General features: G+C 38.5%; 1 protein-coding gene across 1 annotated transcript in view; it reads right to left on the reverse strand.

The window, feature by feature from the left end:
- auts2a (activator of transcription and developmental regulator AUTS2 a) overlaps positions 1 to 22,234 on the reverse strand; it is a 402,217-nt gene that overhangs the window by 286,639 nt on the left and 93,344 nt on the right. The window contains 1 exon segment of the mRNA XM_059351017.1: positions 14,012 to 14,224. Within this exon segment, the coding sequence (XP_059207000.1) occupies positions 14,012 to 14,224 (213 nt within the window).

Genomic DNA, 22,234 nt, shown 5'->3' on the forward strand with positions numbered 1-22,234 from the left:
GGCCTGGGCTTTAGGCGGGCCGACGCTTTGGTTTTAAAGTGCAGCCACTTAATTTTTCACAAATTGACGGCCAGGGTTGTCAAGAGTGAGAGCCAGCGTCAGGTTGGGCAGTGACTAGTGAGAGCAGATGCTGTCTGTCTTTCATTCCACTGCTCGGTCTCCCTGCAGCAGCTAGAGAGTTTCCATCGCCAGAGTGCAGTGAAATGACTGCTTAACAGTCATACGAGCGAGTAGTCCAACCCCCCGCCCTCCTCCTGCCTGTACTCCCTTAGAGAAAAGTGACACTTCAAAAGAAAAGCTTTCTCAATGCGGGGCAAGCAGGGAGAGAGTGAAAAAAAAAAAACATTAAACTGTTTTCAAAGACATGTTGGCCTAGACTTGTCAAACAGCATCAGGGGCTTGTGCTAAAGACAGGCGGTTGGCGGAGGGGACATGGTAAACACACAAGTCATCAGTAGGAGATGCAGACAGGCCGGCTGGATGTATGTAGTTAAGAGTTGCGGGGGTGTGACTGTGCTGTCACAGGGCCTCCAGCGAAGGGGAGCGGCTGCTACAGAGAGAAAATGATTGTGTTATAACTTAGAGGAACCTCAGCAGCATCTTGTCAGAGGTTCATGCATCTTTAGCAGCACTTGCATCCAGGCGGCAATCTCCGTGTCTGAGCATGGAGGCAAACCAGGAAGTGCCTAAAGCCTGCAATCTACTGAAAATTCCAGCAGGGGGCGCTATGTTTGGCTGCAAAAAAAATCTGCCCATTCGTTTCAGTGCAAGATTTGAAAACTTCTCACTTGATTTATTACCTCAGAAATTTTTTTCAGGACAACACTATGGTCTCAATCGCTAGTAAAAAATCATCTTCAAGACAATTTGATGTCAATAGTTCTAATAATGGCCCCATTTAGAAGAAAATAGAAAATAAAGAATCATATGATTTGGGGCGGGGCTACCTTTGATTGACAGGTCACTAACAAGGCGAGCCGTCATCAGGAGAGAAGCAGAGCAATGCGTATCCATGGCAACGTGTCAATAAAGTTATATATAACGTTGTAACGATAGAAAAGAGGAAGTTTACCGATTTTGTCTCATAACTTTGACCCTTTCACTGTATTTTCACTAAATGACAGTTTATTTGAACGTTTTGTTCAGTAAAAATGTCTTGTTCAGCGTTTGGTTGGACTAACAGACACTCCAAGGAGTCGCTGCTCAGTTTTCTGAGGTAAGAAAGATACATTTTGTTTTTGTTTTTTTGCTAGCCAAACTAACATACCAGTTAACGCTCCAATTAATGCTAAAACGAATTACCAGCGGCTTCGCTAACAAACATTAAAGCAAAAGTGCATGGTGAAGCTAGTAGGGTTGTCAAAAAGTATTGATACTAAAATGTTGTACCCGGATACGATACTCATTTTCCAAAGTATCGATACTTGGCCGTGGTATTATTAGCCATTAGCCGCAGCTAGCAAATAAAGGCTGACGTCACGATAACGGTTATAAACAACGTAAATAAATAAATCAGGCACGTAGTATGCCCATATTACCTTAATTGACACAGTGTCATTATACATAAGCATAGAGTTAATAAGTTTACATAACTGTTGGTGACTGAAAAGTGTTATTTTCTCTATTGAAGTCCCAGAATGAAGCAGAGAAAAGTCGACCTGCAACCAAACAGCAACACACACAGCCGACTCTATCGTCTGTTTGACCAACAATGAAAATATGATGCCTTATTGTCTATTGTATTTATTTACTTTCTGCACTACCTCAGACCTGAAGCTTGTTATCATAGTTGCAGTTTCTTTTTGCAAAACTGTTTTTATTATAAATATTTAACCTGTGGTTCTGTTCATTTTTACATGTTGCATATTTCTTGTTAACAAAAATATTTTATAATAATTATGTATTCTGTTACATTTTGGGGTCTTTGTTTTTATCCTTGTGGTATCGAAAATGGTATCGACAATCGAATATTTTCCTGAGTATCGGTATCGAGTTGAAAATTTTAGTATCGTGACAACCCTAGAAGCTATACAAAGGTGTGGGTCAGCAGTGAATCTGACACAGGCATGTTCCCATTGTAACATCATGCCCTGTTCCACACACTTTAACTGCTTTACCATGAATACAGCATATAGTGCTGTAAAAACACACAGATTACACGCAGCCTCGTCAAGCCCCGAGCTGCATTAAAATGTTTACAGATTGTCTTCATGTGTGTCACAAAGACACAAAGACCACAAAACAAGCCGTCATGATTGGATTTGATTAGATCCAGTGCTATAAACCGCCACTGTGACAGCAACAATTATCATCCCCACAACCGAGACCCCCACAAGAATGGATTTAGCATCTTATCTGACAATCAGGACATTGCTTTTCTTCCAATCTCTTATTGGCTTAGTGGATAAGCTTATTAAGGGTGACCCACGAAGCTGTAAGAGCTGAACATTATATTACAGTTTCACTGCAGATTGAAAAGCATGTAAGCTTGCCCCCGTCCTGACAAAATCAGGGCTTCAGTCCAAATATTTACACACACACACACACGCACACACACACACACACACACACACACACACACACATAACCAGACCGGGAGATCTGCCATTAGTGCTTTTAGCTTGATCTCATTACATGTGGCCACCAGCAGGTTGAAACAGGAGTTGAGTCTAGGTAAGAGACTCATGCTGAATGTTAATACAGCCTCTGGCAGGCCTTAGGCAGGGCTTTTCCATCAGGGCAGGTGGACTGAGGATCTTCCCAGTGAGATGATTCAGGAAGCCAGAGGCCAGAGACCAGAGCCCTCCGGTTGACTGGCTGACCTGGTTAGAGCTCCTCAAGGAAGCCTCCTGAAACCCTGGGGCTAGACACGCTCAGCAGGCTCCACAGCAATTACTCCTCACCGCTGGGACGAAGACCAAAGACCACCGCTCCTTTTTACAAGTGTGGCTGACAAATGGGGACAGCTGTGAAGTAGCGACAGCCTTTTACTTTATCTTTTCAATGAAAGAACTGATCCCATGTCAGTCCTACACAGCTGACATCCAGCAGCATTACTCACACAACCGCCATATTACATGTGTTCGCATGGCTTTGTATGGCTTTTGTAATGCAGGACTGTTGAAACTACAAACACTTGTGAGACTTGGAGGCATTAGCGTATGTGTGTGAAAAGGTAATACTGCTTAATCCCAGAGAAACACTCAGAAAAGGCTCAGAAAAGACATTCTCAGTTCCAAGAACCAGCAACAGTAATGTTAGAGTGGACACCATTACACTACTTGTGAACACGTTGGTGCTAAAAGTGTATTAAACAGAAGTAAAAAATGTAATTGAGGCACTCAGATTAAACGGCATATGGTGAACACACAGGACTTTATAGTAAACAGGGAGGTATTTCAGACCAATCTAGGAGGAGTTGCATGTCAGCTCTGCATGGAGTCATGATGAGCTACAGGTGCATCTCAATACATTAGAACACGGATGGGCAACTTAAATGCTGGAGGGGGCCACAATTTTTCATGGACACTACCACAGGGCCACATATAGGACCGTACACTTAACCAGATATGATGAAACTGCAATTTTAAATATGTTTACAGTGCAGTAACTTAACATATTTCATGCTCAAATGCATGTACAACAGTATAAATAGGAATACAAAAGGTTTGAAGTAAATAAAAAATAACCACTTGCTGTGATTTCTTTTTTTTCAGTGCAAGAACAGCAGACCAACATTAATTGCAAGAAGTAATTTTGTGCATTTTTACACTGCACTTTTAGGATTTCATGCGCAAATCCATGTAGTTGTACTGAGGGCCACTTCAAGTGAGGGTACGGGCCATATGCGGCCCCCGGGCCTCCAGTTGCCCATACCTGCATTAGAATATGATGGAAAAGTCCATTTCCAGTAGTTCAAGTCAAATAGCCCCAACCAAGTATTATATCATAGTATCATATCGATGGACATACTTTTCAGAGGACAGCAATTCCATATTAAACATACTTTTTAAAATTGGTCTTTTGTAATAATAACATTTTTTGAGACACTGAATTTTAGGTCTTTTTCATTAAATGTAAGACATAATCATTATAATTAGAAGAAATTAAATAAATTAAGACATGAAATGTTTCATTCTGTGTGTAATGGATCTATATAATGTGTTATTTCCACTTTTTGAATTGAACCACTGACATAAATAAACTTTTCTATGATATTCTAATATATTGAGATGTACCTGTATGGTGGCTCCGTAGCTGTAAAGACTCTATAGATACTTTTATGCCCTAACCCTAACTTTGAATCAAGCTAGTACGGACGTTTGAATGGACGGGTGACAGGGATTTTCTGATGACGTTTTCCTTCATATCATCATTATATTGATTTTACATTATACCTTATATTTACTTGCCAAATAATTTGTTTTTGACTGTGGTCATTGTTGATCTGGTGTCACACAGGAGACTTTGTGCAAAACGTCAGAACAGGGTGGATGCCTTCGCTTGTTCTTTCTCACCATAACTGTTTTTTTTTATGACACTGACACATTTTTGTTGTCACTTTCCTCCTCTGTCTGTCACACAGATTTATTTACAGTACACTGATGTTCTGCCCCTCTCTTTCTGTGCACAGCCTGGCAGGTGGAGTAACACGCTTGTCATGTGTTGATGCAGCTTACGGGGGAACTGGGAGCGTTTGTTTGGATGTAAAGGATCTCCCTGCTAATACAAACATGGCAGTTGTCACATCAAAATGAGATTGCATAAATGCCTGAATCAAGATCATGATGTTAATATAGCCCTGTGAGTGCTACATTTCACATAGGAATATAAGGCAAACTGCTATTCTTTCAAGAGTAACAGTCCAGGCTGTCTGAGCAAGGACTTGTCTTAACATTATCACCAATCAATATAATTGGGAACTGAACTGAACTGAAATGTACTATATTTCTAAACATGCTATTGCTACACCTAATGGCAAAAATTGCACTGGTCTGTTGGACTTGAACAGAAATAAACAATATTTGTGTTGCTTAAGCTTATGTATTCAGTCATTATTCAATGGTATACTAAAAATCCATGTGAAAAAAATTACTTCTCACTGTTCTCAGGTCAAATATTTATATGCGATTAATTTCGATTAATTAGTTACAAAGCCTATAATTAATTAGGTTAATTTTTTTAATCGAGTCCCGGCCCTACTTTTTATGTTTGTCTTTTTCTTTATGGGGGCGATTTGGGGATGCAGGTTTGTTACGCGGGTCTGTCTGGACCCGCTCCATCGGGGCGGGTGTAGATGGACGTGCGTGAGTTGTTGTGGGCCTGGTTCCTCAACTTGCTCTTCCCACATCTTTTTATTATTTATTTTTTTATGATTATCCTTGGTACCCTTGTTTACTTGTACGTCTTGTATGTACATGTGTTTCAAAAAAAAATTAACAAAATAAAAAAAAAATAAAAAAAATTGAGTTACAGTCCAATATAAATGTTTGCGTCTTCTGAGAAACAGACACAGAAATAAAAACAGACAGCCAGACGGACAAGCAGACAGACAGACAGGCAGGTGTCTGGACGGAGATGTGGGGGATCAGAGAGGGGAGGTCCCCGCTCCTCGTCTCCCCACTCCCCCAGTGCCAGGGAGCAGATGGGCCTCACAGCACGCCCCTCTGTTCACCAGAGCTACTGTACAAAGCTGCACACACACCACAGGCCACCAATCTAACATCAGTGAGCTGAACAGTGCTTTACCAGAACGGAACAACACCCCCCACCACACACACACATGCACTCACATAAACACACACACCAGGACTACAAAACATGTATCCTGCCAGTCTGAGATATGATAGAAGCAGGGGATCTGTACATGTAGCAGCACCACTGGCCCAGACACTGTGATATTTAAATGGTGGAATGTAACATTTCCTCAAGTTGTCAAAATCTACTGTGAGATATCACTTGGGACACATGAATAAACAAACAAGCAAACAGACTCAAAATCTTTTTCCTTCCAGGTTTGTTGATGTTTTTTTAGAGGAGCGGGTGTATGTCTTCCTCCTGAAAACAGCTTAAAATCTCAGTCTGATGAAATAAATACATGAAACAGGATTGCATACACTGTTATAATCCCAAATGTGACCGAATTGTAACCGTTTGCTTTCAGTTAGCCGTACGACATCACATGCATAAATAAACCCTAGAGGTGTGAATTACCAGAGGCCCCACGATAAGATTTTATCCTGATATCTGAGTCACAATATGATATTATTGCAAATTTAAGCATTTTGTGATATGGTGAGAATTGTGATACAATATATCGCGATTTAACTGTTTAACTGCATTTTGTGTCCACATTGCAAATGATTTGTTTCTTAACAAGATTAAAAAACCTTATATTTAGAAGTGTTAGATAATTTATCTTGTTGTTTAAGTCTTGATCATGCTTATTTCTAGATTTAACAATCTTAATTCAAGAACTCTTGTCAAGTGAAATTATCTGTCGATGCAGCAAGATCATTTCCCTCAGATTTAGTGCTTTTATCTTGTTTTTAGACATTCCTTTTTTCCAGTGCACAAAATTAAACTCAATCAAGAATTGTTTTGTCGAGAAAATTCTCAGTCTGTTCATCTCACTTCAGTCTTTATATTTCTCCACGATGAGAGTCAAACCCACAGACTGACCAACAAAGTATTCAGTCAAACTGAACTGAACTACAACTGCAGCATTTTTATCAAACGTTCCTCAACTTTAATCGTCACTGTATTGAATTGTTTTGAATGAAACATAAAGAAAGCCTAACTTTGCGTTATTTCGACAATTTCCCGATACAATATCCTGACACACATGGTGCCTATGGATTCCTTAGATTCCTTGTAGTTTCATATTATACCTGTATCTCCAGTATATTCTTAAAAGTGAGCCTTGGAATGATAAATATCGATACTGGCCAGCCATGAATAGATATAATATTTCCATGCAAAGTATCGTGACACTATACTACATCGATTATATCCCCCACCTCTAATAAACCCACACACATACAGTATTGAATGCCTTCTCTTTTCAGACACTGTTATAATCACACAGCCAAGGAGAGAACCTTTAGATGGAATCACTATCAAATTAAATAAATGTGTTTATTTATATGATTTTAGCCTATGTTCAGACACACACAGACACAGAGCCTGAGTGAGCTGACTCACTTCAGAAAGCAAGTTTTTTAGAGCTCCATTATAGAAAAAGTAGCCTAAGATCAAATTCTCAAACTCTGGATCAGTAATTCATTGTGACACAAGTGATAATTAAACAAATACGTACCTGTGAAAAAAGCTCCGTGCAATATGATAAAAGCAGAGAAGAGCTAGACAGGTATATAACGGGTGGCTTACTGCTCTCCTCTCATCCATCTCTGCTGGAGCTTCCTCTATCTGGGCTCTTTTTTCACTCTGAGGCGATATGTCAGAGGCGCTTATAAACATTTCTCTATTTTCCCCCTTGAGCTTACAATATCTCATAGTTCAGTACATTGGGTCAGTGCCAGAGATCGAAAACATTTGCTGCAATCTGCGAGCTCGGCTGGAAGAGGAACAAAAAATAAAGTGGGGGGAAAAAAACACACCTCTTGCTTTATTCAACAGTAAATTCTCTCTCTTTCTCTCCTCCTCGCTCATTCTGTTTTTAAGTCAGAGCATAAAAAAGTCCCGATAACAGACACTCTCTCTCTCTCAGCAGACTGTAACATTTCTAAATGGAGAATTAAACCTTGAGACGAACCTCTGACATTTAAAATGCAACCTTGTGGGAGGACAATACCTTAACATTTATTTATAGTGAAGCCGAAGAAAAGATAATAGTTCTGTGTAACTCTGCGGCTTGTTTCTCTGCAGAGAGGACAAAAAGGGGTGGCACAGGGTACAGATGATGATCTTTTCAATTATGCATATGTCATAAAGCGTGACAGATTAGGGTGTCATTGAGCACCAAGGTTGATAGGTCTATCTGCATCTTGCAGGGAACAAAAAACTATTTTTCATTATCGCGAATGGTGACGGTGTAACAGCCTGGGCTTTAGCTCCTCTCACAGCCAAACACATTAGGTTATCATAATCATCATAATCATTAAAATCATTGTTGATAATTACCGAGATTAAAGGGAGCCATAGTAATTCAGCCACCAATGAGAGCTCTCTAAGCCAATATGCCTTGCATTTAACCCATCGCTGCTGTTCTCATCATGTCACAGCCACCTGCGATGTGTGTGTGTGTGTGTGTGTGTGTGTGTGTGTGTGTGTGTGTGAGGTGAGAAAGATAGTGGGTGAGAATGTGGTGAATGTGTTTGCGTGTGTGAGTTTTCATGTGTGTGAATGTGTTTGCGTGTTTGATTTGTCATGTGTGTGAATGCATGTGCTAGCGTGTGTGTGTGTGTGTGTGTGTGTGTGTGTGTGTGTTCAGGGTTGGGCTGCTCTGCCAAAAGCCTAAACACCACTCATGACCGAAACACACAACCACAGCCAACCACAGCCACCTGCCAAAGTATCCAAAACACACAGTGAAGCCAACAACACAAGACACATTTGAACTCAAGGTGCAGATGAGATTTATTACTGCACGATCTCACATATACATGGCTCCAGGCAGTCATTTCTGTGCTGCACACAGTCATCACATCAGTATAAGACAACCTTGAAACTGGCAGGTAGCACCATCTGTCCATTAGCCAGTAGAGGAGCAGACATGACGAACAGGCAGCAGTGGTGAACCCTCACAACAGAGGTCTGCCGCAAAGACAACTGTATGCTGCATTCACATAGGCCTGTCACATTTTTTAGAACGATATATTTTCCCAGAAACTATGACGATAAATGATAGTATTGTGGAGTACATCCTTTTCCACAGCAATTATTTTTTAAATCTCAAGAATATCAAACATTGGAATTGAAATATGGATAATAAATATTAAAACATCCTTGATGAATAAAACTACACTCAAAACAAATAAAATAGACTCTCGGGCTCTGTTAACAGAAATTGCACTGAGATAAATATTAAATTATCATATATTATAGATAATATATAAAAGGCTGTTTCTGAGATTTTTTTTGACAATTCCCACTGCCTGTCAAACATTTGCAGTATGACTGAAATAGCACGCGTGGCTCCTTTAAGAGGCAGGGCAGTCAGTGCTGCACAGTAGCACAGTGCTAACAGGCTAACAGTTAGCTCTGTAGCAGTACAGTGTGTATGTGCTTCAGCAGCATGTGTTTACTTAGCAAGCTCCGTTTGTTTACAGCAAGCACCGGACACTTTGTGCACAGTTAGTGATGCTGGTTTGTTTACAATAAGCGGGAGACACTGTGCTCAGTTAGTGAGCTTAACTTCGAGTAACACACTCACTATGCTTCAGCTGGCTGGCGTCCAGACTGTGTGTGTGTGTGTGTGAGAGAGAGAGCAGGTTGACTGACAGGAGAGGGACAGAAGCAGCGTGAGTGGCGAAAATGTTGATGGCTTATGTAAACAACAATTATCGAGTCCACAAAAACTATCGTGTCCATTTTTATATGTCAAACAATAAGTCGATATATTGATTATCGTGACAGACCTACATTCACATAACTACTACTGTCTGTCAACTGACTTGTTAAAATCAGGAGCATTTTAAAGCAGCTACAACACTTGCAGCAGAACAATTTTATTGTTAGACCAACACGTTGTTATTTAAGGCCTTCACCAGGGTCATCCATGACACAAACATATAGCAGAAGGGTATGAGCTTGCCTTGGTGTACCATTAATAGAGGTTATCTCAAATTTAAAATGTCTGACAGAGAAAACCAGTAGAAGCCAAAGACCTACCAAATTTAAATTCCCATTTTAACGCATTTTAAAGTATGTAAAAATACTCTGTTATGATTAATATTATAATTAGCATGGTTTTATCGCAAAAAAGAAGAAAAAAAGAAAGAAAAAGCATTAAATATGCTTGAAACACATCAACTCTTTCTCTCTCACTGAGTAATTTTGGATCTGGCCTCCAGTCCGCCCACCAGTGATGCTCATGTACAAGTCTGCCACTGCAGACTACACTGGTGGTGTCAGAGGCTGGTCTATTTTTTTACATTAGAGAAAAAACATCTGTGAGCCTCTAGACTCAGATGAGGAGTCTGTTGTGCACCAAAATCAGCAATTAGCAGACATTTGAGAATGTTAAGTGTAGTTAGCATCATTTAGCTTGTTAATATTATTTGTCAGTTTGTAACTGGCAGTGGCTGACAGCGTTAGTGGTTGTGAAATATACAATAATATCTGATACGACGTTACATTGTAAGTCTGCTCTGTGCTGGAGGTGTCAGGTTTCTTTTACCTAATCTAAAATGCCCGTTGTACGTCTGGATCTCAGATTGTATTCAAGTGCAAAGACATCCTTCAGGAGAGGAGTGTGAATACTCTCTAGTGACACAGATACACGTCAGTATAGTCAAGGGCAGACATTTTAACTCTCTGGAGACTCCAAAAGTGTCAAATCAAGTCATGACTTCTTCATCACATCCAGACTAGAAAACAAAGCAGCGTGGAGCCCTACTGTGAATTTCCCTCTAAAGTTCTGGCTGTAAACTCCATGAGGCCAGTTTCAGTTTGATGATGATATACCAAGTAAAACTGGAGACAAGCTCAAATAGATTTAGTATAAAATGATAGAACTGGGTGTAACCCTCTTATATGTTATATTTGCAACCTTTGTTCACATTTGCAACATTTAAAATTCTTTATTGAGCAAGAACAAGACACAAAATGACCAAAAAAAGACACAAAATGACTACAAAAAGACAAAAAATGACTAAAAAAAAGACAAAAAATGACTAAAAAAAGACAAAAAATGACTAAAAAAAGACACAAAATGACCAAAAAAAAGACACAAAATGACTAAAATAAGACACAAAATGACCAAAAAGACACAAAATGACCAAAAAAAGACAAAATGCAAAGACAAAATGACCAAAAAACCCCACAAAAAGACACTAAATTACACTAAATTACCAAAAAAGACACAAAATGACTTACAAAGACACGAAAAAACATCAAAAGGATTCAAAAATGGACAAAATAGCCCAAGACTCCATAGAGTTAAGGGACATAAAATAAAGTCATGTAATCAAATGAGTTTCTGTGCTACAATAAGCTCTGTGCTACCTATAAACCTGGGACCAACAGGGCAAAGATGGAACATAAATAAAGAAATGAGAATACACTCCTGCTCCTACAAACCACTGTGGAGTCAACAGTGTACAGTATATTTAAGGAAATGTTGTGTCTGGTAACCTGTGTCTTTGTTTTCCCTGATGTAAACTTGTCCTGCAGCGACCCACACAAACATGTCCTGTCCTTGAATATGCAGCTCAAGAAGACCGACCCTCTGCCAGAGAAATGGCAGAGCATGACCTCAGAGCCTGAGCTCAGGTGTGTGTGTGTGTACAAACACACAGTAGGTAGTGCTGTGACAGATAGTCCTCGCTGGTAGAGATACACCACTGCATCAGTGTAACATAAATATTCATTAGTGACCTTGGCACCTTGCTATACACACAAATATGTTCAGGCATACGCAGTACACTGATATACACCCACATACCCTGGATGCTATACTTCACTCCAGTAGACCATTTCTACTTCATTCATCCAAGTACAATTCAAACATTATATCACTTATCATTGGTTTTGCACAAACTTGACACTTAATCTGTCAGACTTATATAAATATATGTGATCCTGATACTTTGTACTCTGTTTGCACCTTTCCCCTGAGTTGTAAGAAAAACAGCCTCTCCATGGAGTTTGACAAACCTTGTGAAAAATGTCTGACTGACTCAATCCCAAAAGCCAACAGCAGAACCAACGTCTGTCATGAAAGCAGCACTGCAGCTGTCAACGCTGACAAGGTGTTCACTTGTTGCTGCAACAGGAGATTCTTAAAGGAGATTTCTAAATGGATATACTCTACACAAATCTTTGGCCTCATTGTGACATCTTGCCGATGGCGTTATATTTCACATAATATTAAGGGTTATTTAAGCTACAGTTCATTATCTTGTGTTTTTTCAGTTGCAGTTGATTGAGAAAAAAACAGGAGAAAAAATGTATGGGTTACATCTATAAAAGCAAGAAGCAAGGTATTGATAACAATACACTCTGTAATTGACTACAGCTTACAATGCAACAGAAAGAGAGGCACTTTGAGAGCATGTAAATGGAGTGGACACAGGGTATGGGTATTTTGCATACTAATATATGCCATTACATTCATTATTAAAGATTACATTTTTTGTATGTACTGCTATAATTTCTACTACTTCTACTATTATCTATCTATAAAAAAAAAAACGTCTCTCTCTCTCTCTCTCTGTGTGTGTGTGTGTGTGTGTGTAGGGCATATCTCGCTGACCGTTAGTCAAATTGACCTAAGATTTTGTATGTGGCTTGGGCATGGCATGAAGGTGTGCATCCTAGATTTTGAAGATTTTTGAATTAATTTTTCAAAATATCATTATTTACGGAGGACGTGTTGCGGACATTTCTGATCGGACGCCTTTTAGGGGAGCTCCGCCCCATTGTGTGATAGGCCTACACCTGGTCAGTAACACAATTCACTCTGGATTTCCACACTACTACTGCTACAAGGTTTCCAGCGAATATCAATGTTCAATGTGTATGTGCTGGATGGTGTGGTACCTTATGAAAAGTAAGTGTTTTATGGAGTTGCAGATGTTGTAGTGGTCTGCATGTAAGGCACGAATACATACTTCCTACGGGCACTGCGATAGTTAAATCAACTACAAAAACACACCAGAACCGTCAGGTCAAATAGCTTTAAAAATGAAACTCATAAATTATCTAAATAAGTCTGTCGTTAAGCATTGACAGATTGAGCGGCATCACCCGCTATGCAAACAATAACAAAGAAGGCAGGTTCAAAAGGAGGTTACAGCTGCTTTTATTTTTAACGGTAATGTGCTTGGGGTAATACCACCTGTTGTTTACAAGCACTGCAACCCCCAATTCTTTCTTTTCATCCCTCCTCCGGAGGTCTCTGTCTGCCCGCAGCTTCTGAAAGTCAGCAATGGTTGCATTTGCATCTGAAATATGTCTGTGCAGCCATTGCATTCACCAGGCAGCGACACTGAAGACTGAACCGCAACAAAAGACGACGCGTTTTACTACCTCATTACAGAAATGTTATACAACGCAATATACATGCTGAACTGCTTAGCCATGACGACCCCGCAGCAGGAAAAAATACTAGGCCATTCAATTTTGTTGTAATAGATTTGAATAGACATTCACGACTGGGCACAGACATGAAGTAGCTTTGGTTTTCAGTTTAAAGAACATCAAGAGCAGGCTCTGACAAACTGTGGAGAAGTGTAAGCAACAGGAGCATATGGAGAATAAAAAGCCTCAAAACCTTCACATTTATGGATGCACATTTTACCTAAAAAAATTGGCTTCTATATTTTGTTTGCAAAACATCTCCAGCCATTCAACCTCAGGGGTCTGTGTGCTGAACAATGGAGTGCACAAACGCCCCTGCAGAAGCTCGCATTAAAGAATCTAGCTGTTTTACATCTGCCCTCACTACAGATTTGATATAAAAACACACATCGGCACAAAGCCACTGCTGAGCCAAGAGGAAAAAAAACAACTGCAGCATTATTTTAAAAATACTTGAAGTCACTGAGTTGACAACAGTTTTTCAAAATGATAGAAGCACAAAGTGTTTTTCTCAGCATTATGAACGAGTGCGGTAAGGCGAGCTGCTGTGCTGAAACTCTGCTGCAGAAATCCTTTCTCTCGTATATTAAACTGACCAAACTCATTACATTCACTTCTCACTTCCTCTCCATTTTCTGAGCATTAGTCAAATGTACTGACGGGAAGTTTGCATCCATATGTATCACATTACAACACGAAAATGTAGTCCTCGTATCAATACGGCGTAACTGAAATATCTTAAACTCACCATTGTGTGTTTCTTGTTCAGGTGTTTCTTCTTCCTCTTGCCTTGTGTGTGTGCCAGACGGGGGTTGTTCTCCTGGTCTGAAGGCTGTTGGCGGTGGTGATTGTTCCTGCAGGACTCCAGACTCAGGCCGTTGGGGACCCTGGCAGCCTTTTTCTTGTGTAGGGGCCCTGCCTGGTTGTCTGTGCACTCCTGGGGCGTCAGTGTCAGGTTCTTCTTCGGAGGAAACAACACAAAAGAAAGCTTAAATTAGTACAAAACAAACTTTCCGTTAACATGTTTTACAGCATGTACAGCTGACACCACGCTCATTAGCACACTTAAGAGCTTAAAAACAAGCTGAATGGCCACTCGTGAAAAGCCTCTTTTGACAGATAGCGAATCTCCACTCTATAGTAAGCTGTGCAGTAAATTTGCTCCAAATTGAGGGGAAATGGTGCAGAAAGGCTTTAGATACAGCGTAGGATCACAAGATTTCTCCCCAAAGAACAGCACAACAAAAAGTGGTTCTTTGTTAGATTTATTTATTTTTTTGCCATTTGGTTTTATTTGAAAGTACACAGTAGAGAGGCCAACAGGAATAATGAGGACAGTAAAAGAGAAATGGGACCCAGGTTGGACTTAAATCCGTGACATTGCCGTTAGCTGGTATGTGTCTTAGAGTAATAAGGGAATTTCCCATTAGTTGCTATATTACAACTACTGCATTGTTTTTGTGATCCACCACTTAGGTCCAGACTAAAATATGGTGCATATTTCTGGATTTGCTGTTATGACATTTTGAACCAACATCCATTGTGCCCAGAGGATGAATTGTAATAACTGTAATGCCTGATTCCCTGAATTTACATGCATTGCCTGCAGCATGTTAATGTTCTCAGTTATTATGTGAAATATTTCAAAATCCAGAAATGGATTAGCACACAACTGTTTATGGCCACTCATGGTTCATTGATTATGTATACTAATGACCCCCTCCTCTTGTGCTATTTATGGTTTTGAGTGAAATGACAACTAATGGATCGAGATGACAATTGGTACAGATATTCATAGTCCTCACAGGAGACACTGTAATAACTTCAACAGTCCCTTACTTTTCATCAGATCTTATTTGAATTTCCAATATTTATGACCAAAAACCTGCAAACCGATGACATCCCCCACCTGCCTCAGCTGCACTTTTAGTGCTAGTCAGCAAATGTTGGATAACAATGTGAACATGGTAAACAGTATTTGTCAAACATCAGCAATTTAGTAGTAATAATAATAATGCTTTATTTTTGGATAGGGACAGTGCACATTAACCCATTTAAGCCGGGAAAGCATTACAGCATTTCTACCATTAAAACCACTCTTTGGAAAACAATATGATATGGAGCAATTTAAATGGGTTTTACTGTATTACAACACATTAAAAGACCTGAAACAACATTGGAGCTTGGCCTTTCGTAGACGGGGCAAAGATGAAGTGGAACAGAAACTTGGATTGAGCTCGTTTTCACCTGTAAGGCACATTTCTGAGCAGGAAACAGGTCAGTTTGCCCGTCAACGCGTAATAACTACATCAGAAGACATTTTTTAACTGGATTCTGAAACAAACGGATAAGCTACAGCTACAATATTGCAGGGTCCACACATGGGGTTATACAGTTTGACAGGGCTGATCAATAGAACCACTCATCTGTTGCTGAGAGACTGTGTAATGTATCACGGCCGCCCACAGCAAAACTTATGGGACAAATCAGCTTTGTTATTTGAAGGGGTGACCTGTTTTGCTCCATTGTGGACCAAAGAGCTATTGGTTTTAATACCCCCAGGGAGACATTTAAGCTGGTGAAGCAGCCATCAGAGTGGAGGCTGACTGTTGGGAGTGGACGGTGCAAAGCTGCCACAGCTGTGGTAACGGCATGTCGATACCCGCAACATTTTAACAGGAAGGCTGGAGAGACCAGGTTGTAAATCTGCAACCACACCACATTAAAGGCAAATAAATGTAATATATGTATGATGTGTTAAAGGACGTATCTTTGGTTGCGTGTGTACCAAGTTATAATAGTTTTGGATTTTTCATTAGTTTTAGTTTTAATTTAGTTGTGAATCTTTGTTTTCAAATTCAATTAGTTTTAATACGTTTTTAGAGTGAGTTTGCTTGTTTTAGTTTAGTTTTTAGTTTTTTGAAAATGCTTAGTTTTAGTTTAGTTTTTAGTTTTTTGAAAATGCTTAGTTTTAGTATAGTTTTTATTAGTTTTAGTGGGCTATATATTGGGTGCGAGATTCAAAGAGGTCATAATAAATTTTGCCTTTATTTCTATTTGTTTTATCCATCTTAGCTCCAAATAAGTTTATTAACTCTTACAGTTTCGGGTGTTTTGAATTTTGGTTCGAAGCGCAGACATCCCAGTCTCAGTAAACATATTTACCATGTGTTGTGTGTACTAGGTAGGGCTGGGCGATATGGACCAAAAGTCACATCCTGATAGATTTAGGCTGAATATCCATATATGATATATATCCCCGATATTTTAATCACAAAGTGAGAGCAAATGTTCAGTCAAAGTCAAATATGACTTGTCATAAATAGTTTTATTGAAACCGTTTATTTAAGTGAGCATAAATACTGTATAACAACAGGAGTACCTTTTTTTTTAATCAAAGTCCCATAAAGTGTACATTTAAATAAAAAAAATATCTTAAATGAAAATAGCCTATGAAATAAAATAGGCCAATCTTTTTCTGAAATAAATATATTTATATGAGAAAAGAATAGGGAACATTACAAAATAACTAAATATGACAAACCCTAGTAAGGGCAGCATTTATATATAAAAGAAGGAAAAAAACTATATCGATGTAGGTGATATGGTCTAGTACCATATCACATTTAAAAATATATTGATATATATTTTATATCGATATATCGCCCAGCCCTAGTACTAAGAAAAATGTTGAAATCAGGCATTTGACTTGCAGTGTAATAAGGCTGCAGTAACATCTTTACATCTTTACAGATGGTTTGTATTTGTTGGACAGTTAGCAAGCTGGACTCCACAAACCCAGGATTTATCCCTCAGCCCACAGAAACCACAGTGTGACTCATATTTGGTGTACAGTGCATATGGGGAAAGAAATCAAGGCAGATTTTCCACAAAATACTAGTGAGAAAATATATCAGCACATCTCAAGCAGCAGCAGTAAAGTGGTTGAAGGACCACCTCGGAGCAACCTTAGCGTGCCTGTAGAGAATTACATCACCAGTGTTACAGATATGCCCCACTGTCAGAAGGATGAGTTTGATGGGTGTGCTACTGGCACTGACTCACTAAACCATTTCTAAAGGCCTCGATTCAGTCGTAGAAAAACAAGTGCATGCATCAACTAATCTTGTTTGCCTTTTCCGCCCACACTCATCCAAGGCAAATAATGCAACATGACATGTATTGTCAGTGCACAGAATAAGTGACAAAGTTATGATGGAGCTGAGAGAGGATCCATTGTGCCGGCATTCTGCATGCTTCTAAGCCTCCAAACCAACTGATTTCCTGGAATAAATTATGCACATTATGTGTTGTCTGCACGATGAACAATAGCAAGACAAATTTCTTATTTCAGCGCCTTAGGATAACACGGAAAAAACTAATTGCTCAATCTGGCTCACTCTCCACTGGCTTTCATTTCTGTGATTGTCTGGCAGTGTACTAAGTAATTACACTGTGGCATTTAGTGGCAACGCATGTCTGCAGGTATCCTCACAACAGGTTATAAACTGGAAGGGAGCCATTTGAATTGACTTTATTTTAATTTATTTGATAAAAAGCTGTTACTTTCAAACATCCTGCGATCCGACTGATATTTTACGGCAAAATGGATTCACTAAACTACTTAAAGTCCCCACCACCCAACAAAAAAATATGTTTTGCTTTTTGTGCCGTCACATGTTTGAGCTTCACTGTGGAGAATCTGGAAGTTAAACTCACCTTAAGTAGTGATTTTAAAAAGCCTGTGTACGAGCAGGATTATGTAACGTAGCATCTAGTTTGGAACCCAATCATGATCCAGAATGAAACTAATACAGTCATGGAAAAAATATTAGACCATTGTTTTCATCAATTTCTTGTTCATTTTAATGCCTGGTACAACTAAAGGTACATTTGTTTGGACAAATATACTGATAACAATAAAAATAGCTCGTAAGAGTTTAATTTAGGGGTTGATATCTAGCCATTTTCCATGTTTTTCTTGTTAATAACCAAAATCATTCATAATAATAATAATACATTGCATTACAAAGAAAAAAAATGTTTTAATTATCAAGAAAACCATAGTAAATGGCTAGATTACATTATATTTGTCCAAAGAAATGTACCTTTAGTTGTACCAGGCATTAAAATGAGCAAGAAATTAGAGGAAACAAGGGTGAGCTAATATTTTTTTCCATGACTGTATATCCAATAGGCAATTTTTCAAATGAAAGGGTATAATAGGCTACAATAATCTTAATTAAATAAAAAAAAAATCACATTTTTCACTGTTGTTTATAGCACATATGATCTCTTTTTCAAATTTTTAAAGTATCAAATGCTTCTGGCATTTGATAGCTTTGGATTCTCTCCGACATTCTTCACTAACAATCCATATACAGCAGAATGTGAAGAGGCTCCTCCACTCTGCTTCGTCTAGAGCTCTCAATGCATCTTACAGTCAGTGTATGACGCAACCTTCACAGTGAAGGAGAGGTGACATAATGGAAAGCTCTGCTTTTATTACAGTGAATATATGAACAGGGATGAATCAGTACATAAAGATGATGAATTGGAGGGACAGAGTGTGGTCAACAAATGGTTCCAGGAGCGGGGTTCGATAATCACTGCAGCATGGGAGATGTCTTCTTCAATCGAAATCTCTCATTTGTGTGCTTGCTGTAACTTTTTGAAACATCTTCTGTGTTTCCTGATTCCAAAAAATGGATGTTAGCTGGTAAAAACATCTGCTAACATCCAGCAGACAGACTGTTTGAAGTTGTTTTGACACTGCTGTACATGATAATGCAGTTTTACTTGCTAGGATCTATCTGATGATGGTTTTAACCAGGGGTCTCAAACTCAAACTACCTGGGGGCCGCTGGAGGCAGTATCAAAAAGACACAAAATTACTAAAAAAAGACACAAAATGACAGAAAAAAACTACATTTCTTAAAAAAGAGACAAAATGACCTAAAAAAAGACACAAAATGACCAAAAAAAGACACAAAATGATTGAAAAAACACTAAATCACTTTAAAAAAGGCCCAAAATGACCAAAACAAAGACACAAAATGACTGAAAAACACTAAATTAATTAAAAAAAGACACAAAATGACCGAAAAAATACACAAAATTACTATAAAAGACACAAAATCATTAGAAAGACACAAAATTACCAAAAAAAGACACAAAATTATAAAAAAGACACAAAATTACTAAAAAATACACAATATGACCAAAAAAGACACAAAATTACACAAAAAAAAAGACACAAAATTACTAAAAAATACACAATATGACCAAAAAAGACACAAAATTACACAAAAAAAGACACAAAATTACTGAAAAAACACTAAATTATTTAAAAAAGACAACTCACATTAAACTTTCATATCAAGGTGGGGGCCACAAAATATTGTCACAAGGGCTGCAATTGGCCCGCGGGCCGCGAGTTTGAGACCCCTGGTTTTAACTTTAGATGTATTCTTATCCTGCTCGTCTTCGCTGTTCTCTCCTCCATCTCTTCTGTTGTGTTTAAACAGAACCCTGGAGAACCTTTGCTGTCCTCCTCTGTGTGCAGCAGCACTCTGAACCTCACAGAGTCTACAGCAGCAGATTAAACAAGCCGGACCTGCTCTGCTCTTCCCTGTTTGAGACCAAACACACAGCTTTGTGAGAGGCTGATCAAAGGGTCTGATCAACTTGTCTGACTTACTGAGACTATCTAATTAGCTTACACAAACTGGGCTTCCAGCAGAGAGGGGAAGAGGATGGATGGTGGCAGAAAACAGGAACAGACAGAGATGGTGAGAGAGACGGAGAGAGAGAGAGAGAGAGAGAGAGAGCACTCGAAGGCTCAACAAATCTGGCTTCTGCATTCAGCACGGAGTACATGTGCACACAGAAACACACGCCCTAAATCTGTACGCAACAGAGAAAGTAAACAATAGGAGATCTAATGAATGCTAATAAAGACTGATAAGTACAATCTCTCCTTGTGGGGTACTCCGGGACAACAGCCCATATTAACTTGCGCTACCTAGTTAAGCTGAGCAGTGAATTGTTTCCCATTCTTCAGGGAGTCCTTGACCTGGTTATCACATGTTTAGCAGTTGTGAAAGAGCATTAACTCTTAATAGGACACTCATTTAAATACTTGCAAATTCCAAATTTCAACCCTAGAGAATATTGGAGGATATTACATACTGCCAGAATGTATAAATGTGAAAAAAGGTTGGTTTTTTTCTCGTAGATCTGTGACTTTTTTCCACGCAGATTTGCCACTTTATCTATCTATATCTATAATCTCTTAAATCTACAACTTTTTTCCTTGTAGATCTGCCACTTTAATCTAGTAAATTTGCAACTTTTTTCTCGAAATATTTTTTGTTGTTTTGGATATCCGCTGAAGTTACCAAATACGGTTCTTGGCCTGATGAAGGGTTAAGCAAGCTCTAAGTGTTGAGTTTAGAAAATCACTGCTGCTGCTTATTAAAACGCAGCCAATTACAGGTGTGATCAGAGCAGCTGAACTACTTCATGTGTAAAAAGAGAACATCAGAAAACAACATTTTTAGATTCATTATGACTCTTTTCTCCTCACACTTATCAGGACTGACAGAAATCTCAACATATACTCAACAAATCAACAAATAATGTGAAAAATACTGTTATTTTTTTGCATAAAGAGAGAGAACTATAATCACAGAGAAGTGATGTACACTGACATATTTCTCTAAATATTTCGCAGGAACAATTTGCTGCATTCTGTTTGTGAATTAATAATAAAATACAAAAACGAGTGACAGTAATTGCATGAAAAAGGTGAGCTCTATGTTTTACACATTGCTGACTGAATATATTTTGGGTTTGATCAGATAAAGTAAGATGAAGATGTTATGTTGGGTTCTGAGTTATTGTGATGATAATTCTTTCACAGTTTTTGTACGTTAAACTATTCATTCTGCAGGTTAATGAAAGTAACCGTTGTAAAAGTTGTAGCCTAAAATGAATACTTTGAAGATTATATATCTTGCAGCCCAGTCATAATCAACCATTTGCCATCAAACTAAGTAATTAAATGTGTTTTAGAAGTTTTAACAAAAGTCAGAAAGTCAGCATTTTAGTGTTTATAATTATATTTCACTGCGGAGGTTGTTGCTCTAATTTAACAAGAAAGCAGCCGAGGAAGAAGATCATAATGGACAGTGATAAAATACAACAAAGTTAAAGCTTTGTGCTTTCAGTCTATGCTTTTGCTTATTCATACAGTCATTCTACAGGATTAAATAGAGAAAGTTAGTTTGATGTTGAACGCCCAGTAACAGATGGGAAATGAAGCTAGTGTTGCAACAATTGAATCAATTCTTGTGCTATGATGGAACAAACGACTGTATCATGATCAGCTTTATGTTCCAGATGGCCTTCTATAAAACATTGTTTTAAGATTAAAAAGACAGTTGGAATACAATTGGGAGCTCAGTCACAGAGAAGTACAGTTTGACCAGGCTTAGCATCAAATAATTACTGGAAAGAACGTCATGTTTGTCAGATCCCTCTTACTTGTAATCCCTTGTTCTATAGCCAGAATTATGACTAAATAAGAAATAAGTTACCTCTACTTCCTTCTGTAACAGGTGTTCACGTCATAATGGCCAGATTGACTGAGGCACATACAGGTGCATCTCAATAAATTACAAAATCATATAAAAGTTTATTTATGTCAGTGATTCAATTCAAAAAGTGGAAATAACACATTATATAGATCCATTACACACAGAATGAAACATTTCATGTCTTCATTTATTTAATTTCTTCTAATTATAATGATTATGGCTTACATTTAATGAAGACCTAAAAATTCAGTGTCTCAAAAAATGTAATATTACAACAGACCCATTTTAAAAAGTATGATTAATATAGAAATGTTGGCCTCTGAAAAGTATGTCATCTATATGACTCAATACTTGGTTGGGGCTGTTTGACT

The sequence above is a fragment of the Centropristis striata genome, chromosome 15, assembly GCF_030273125.1.
Source record: "Centropristis striata isolate RG_2023a ecotype Rhode Island chromosome 15, C.striata_1.0, whole genome shotgun sequence".
NCBI classification, from domain to species: domain Eukaryota; kingdom Metazoa; phylum Chordata; class Actinopteri; order Perciformes; family Serranidae; genus Centropristis; species Centropristis striata.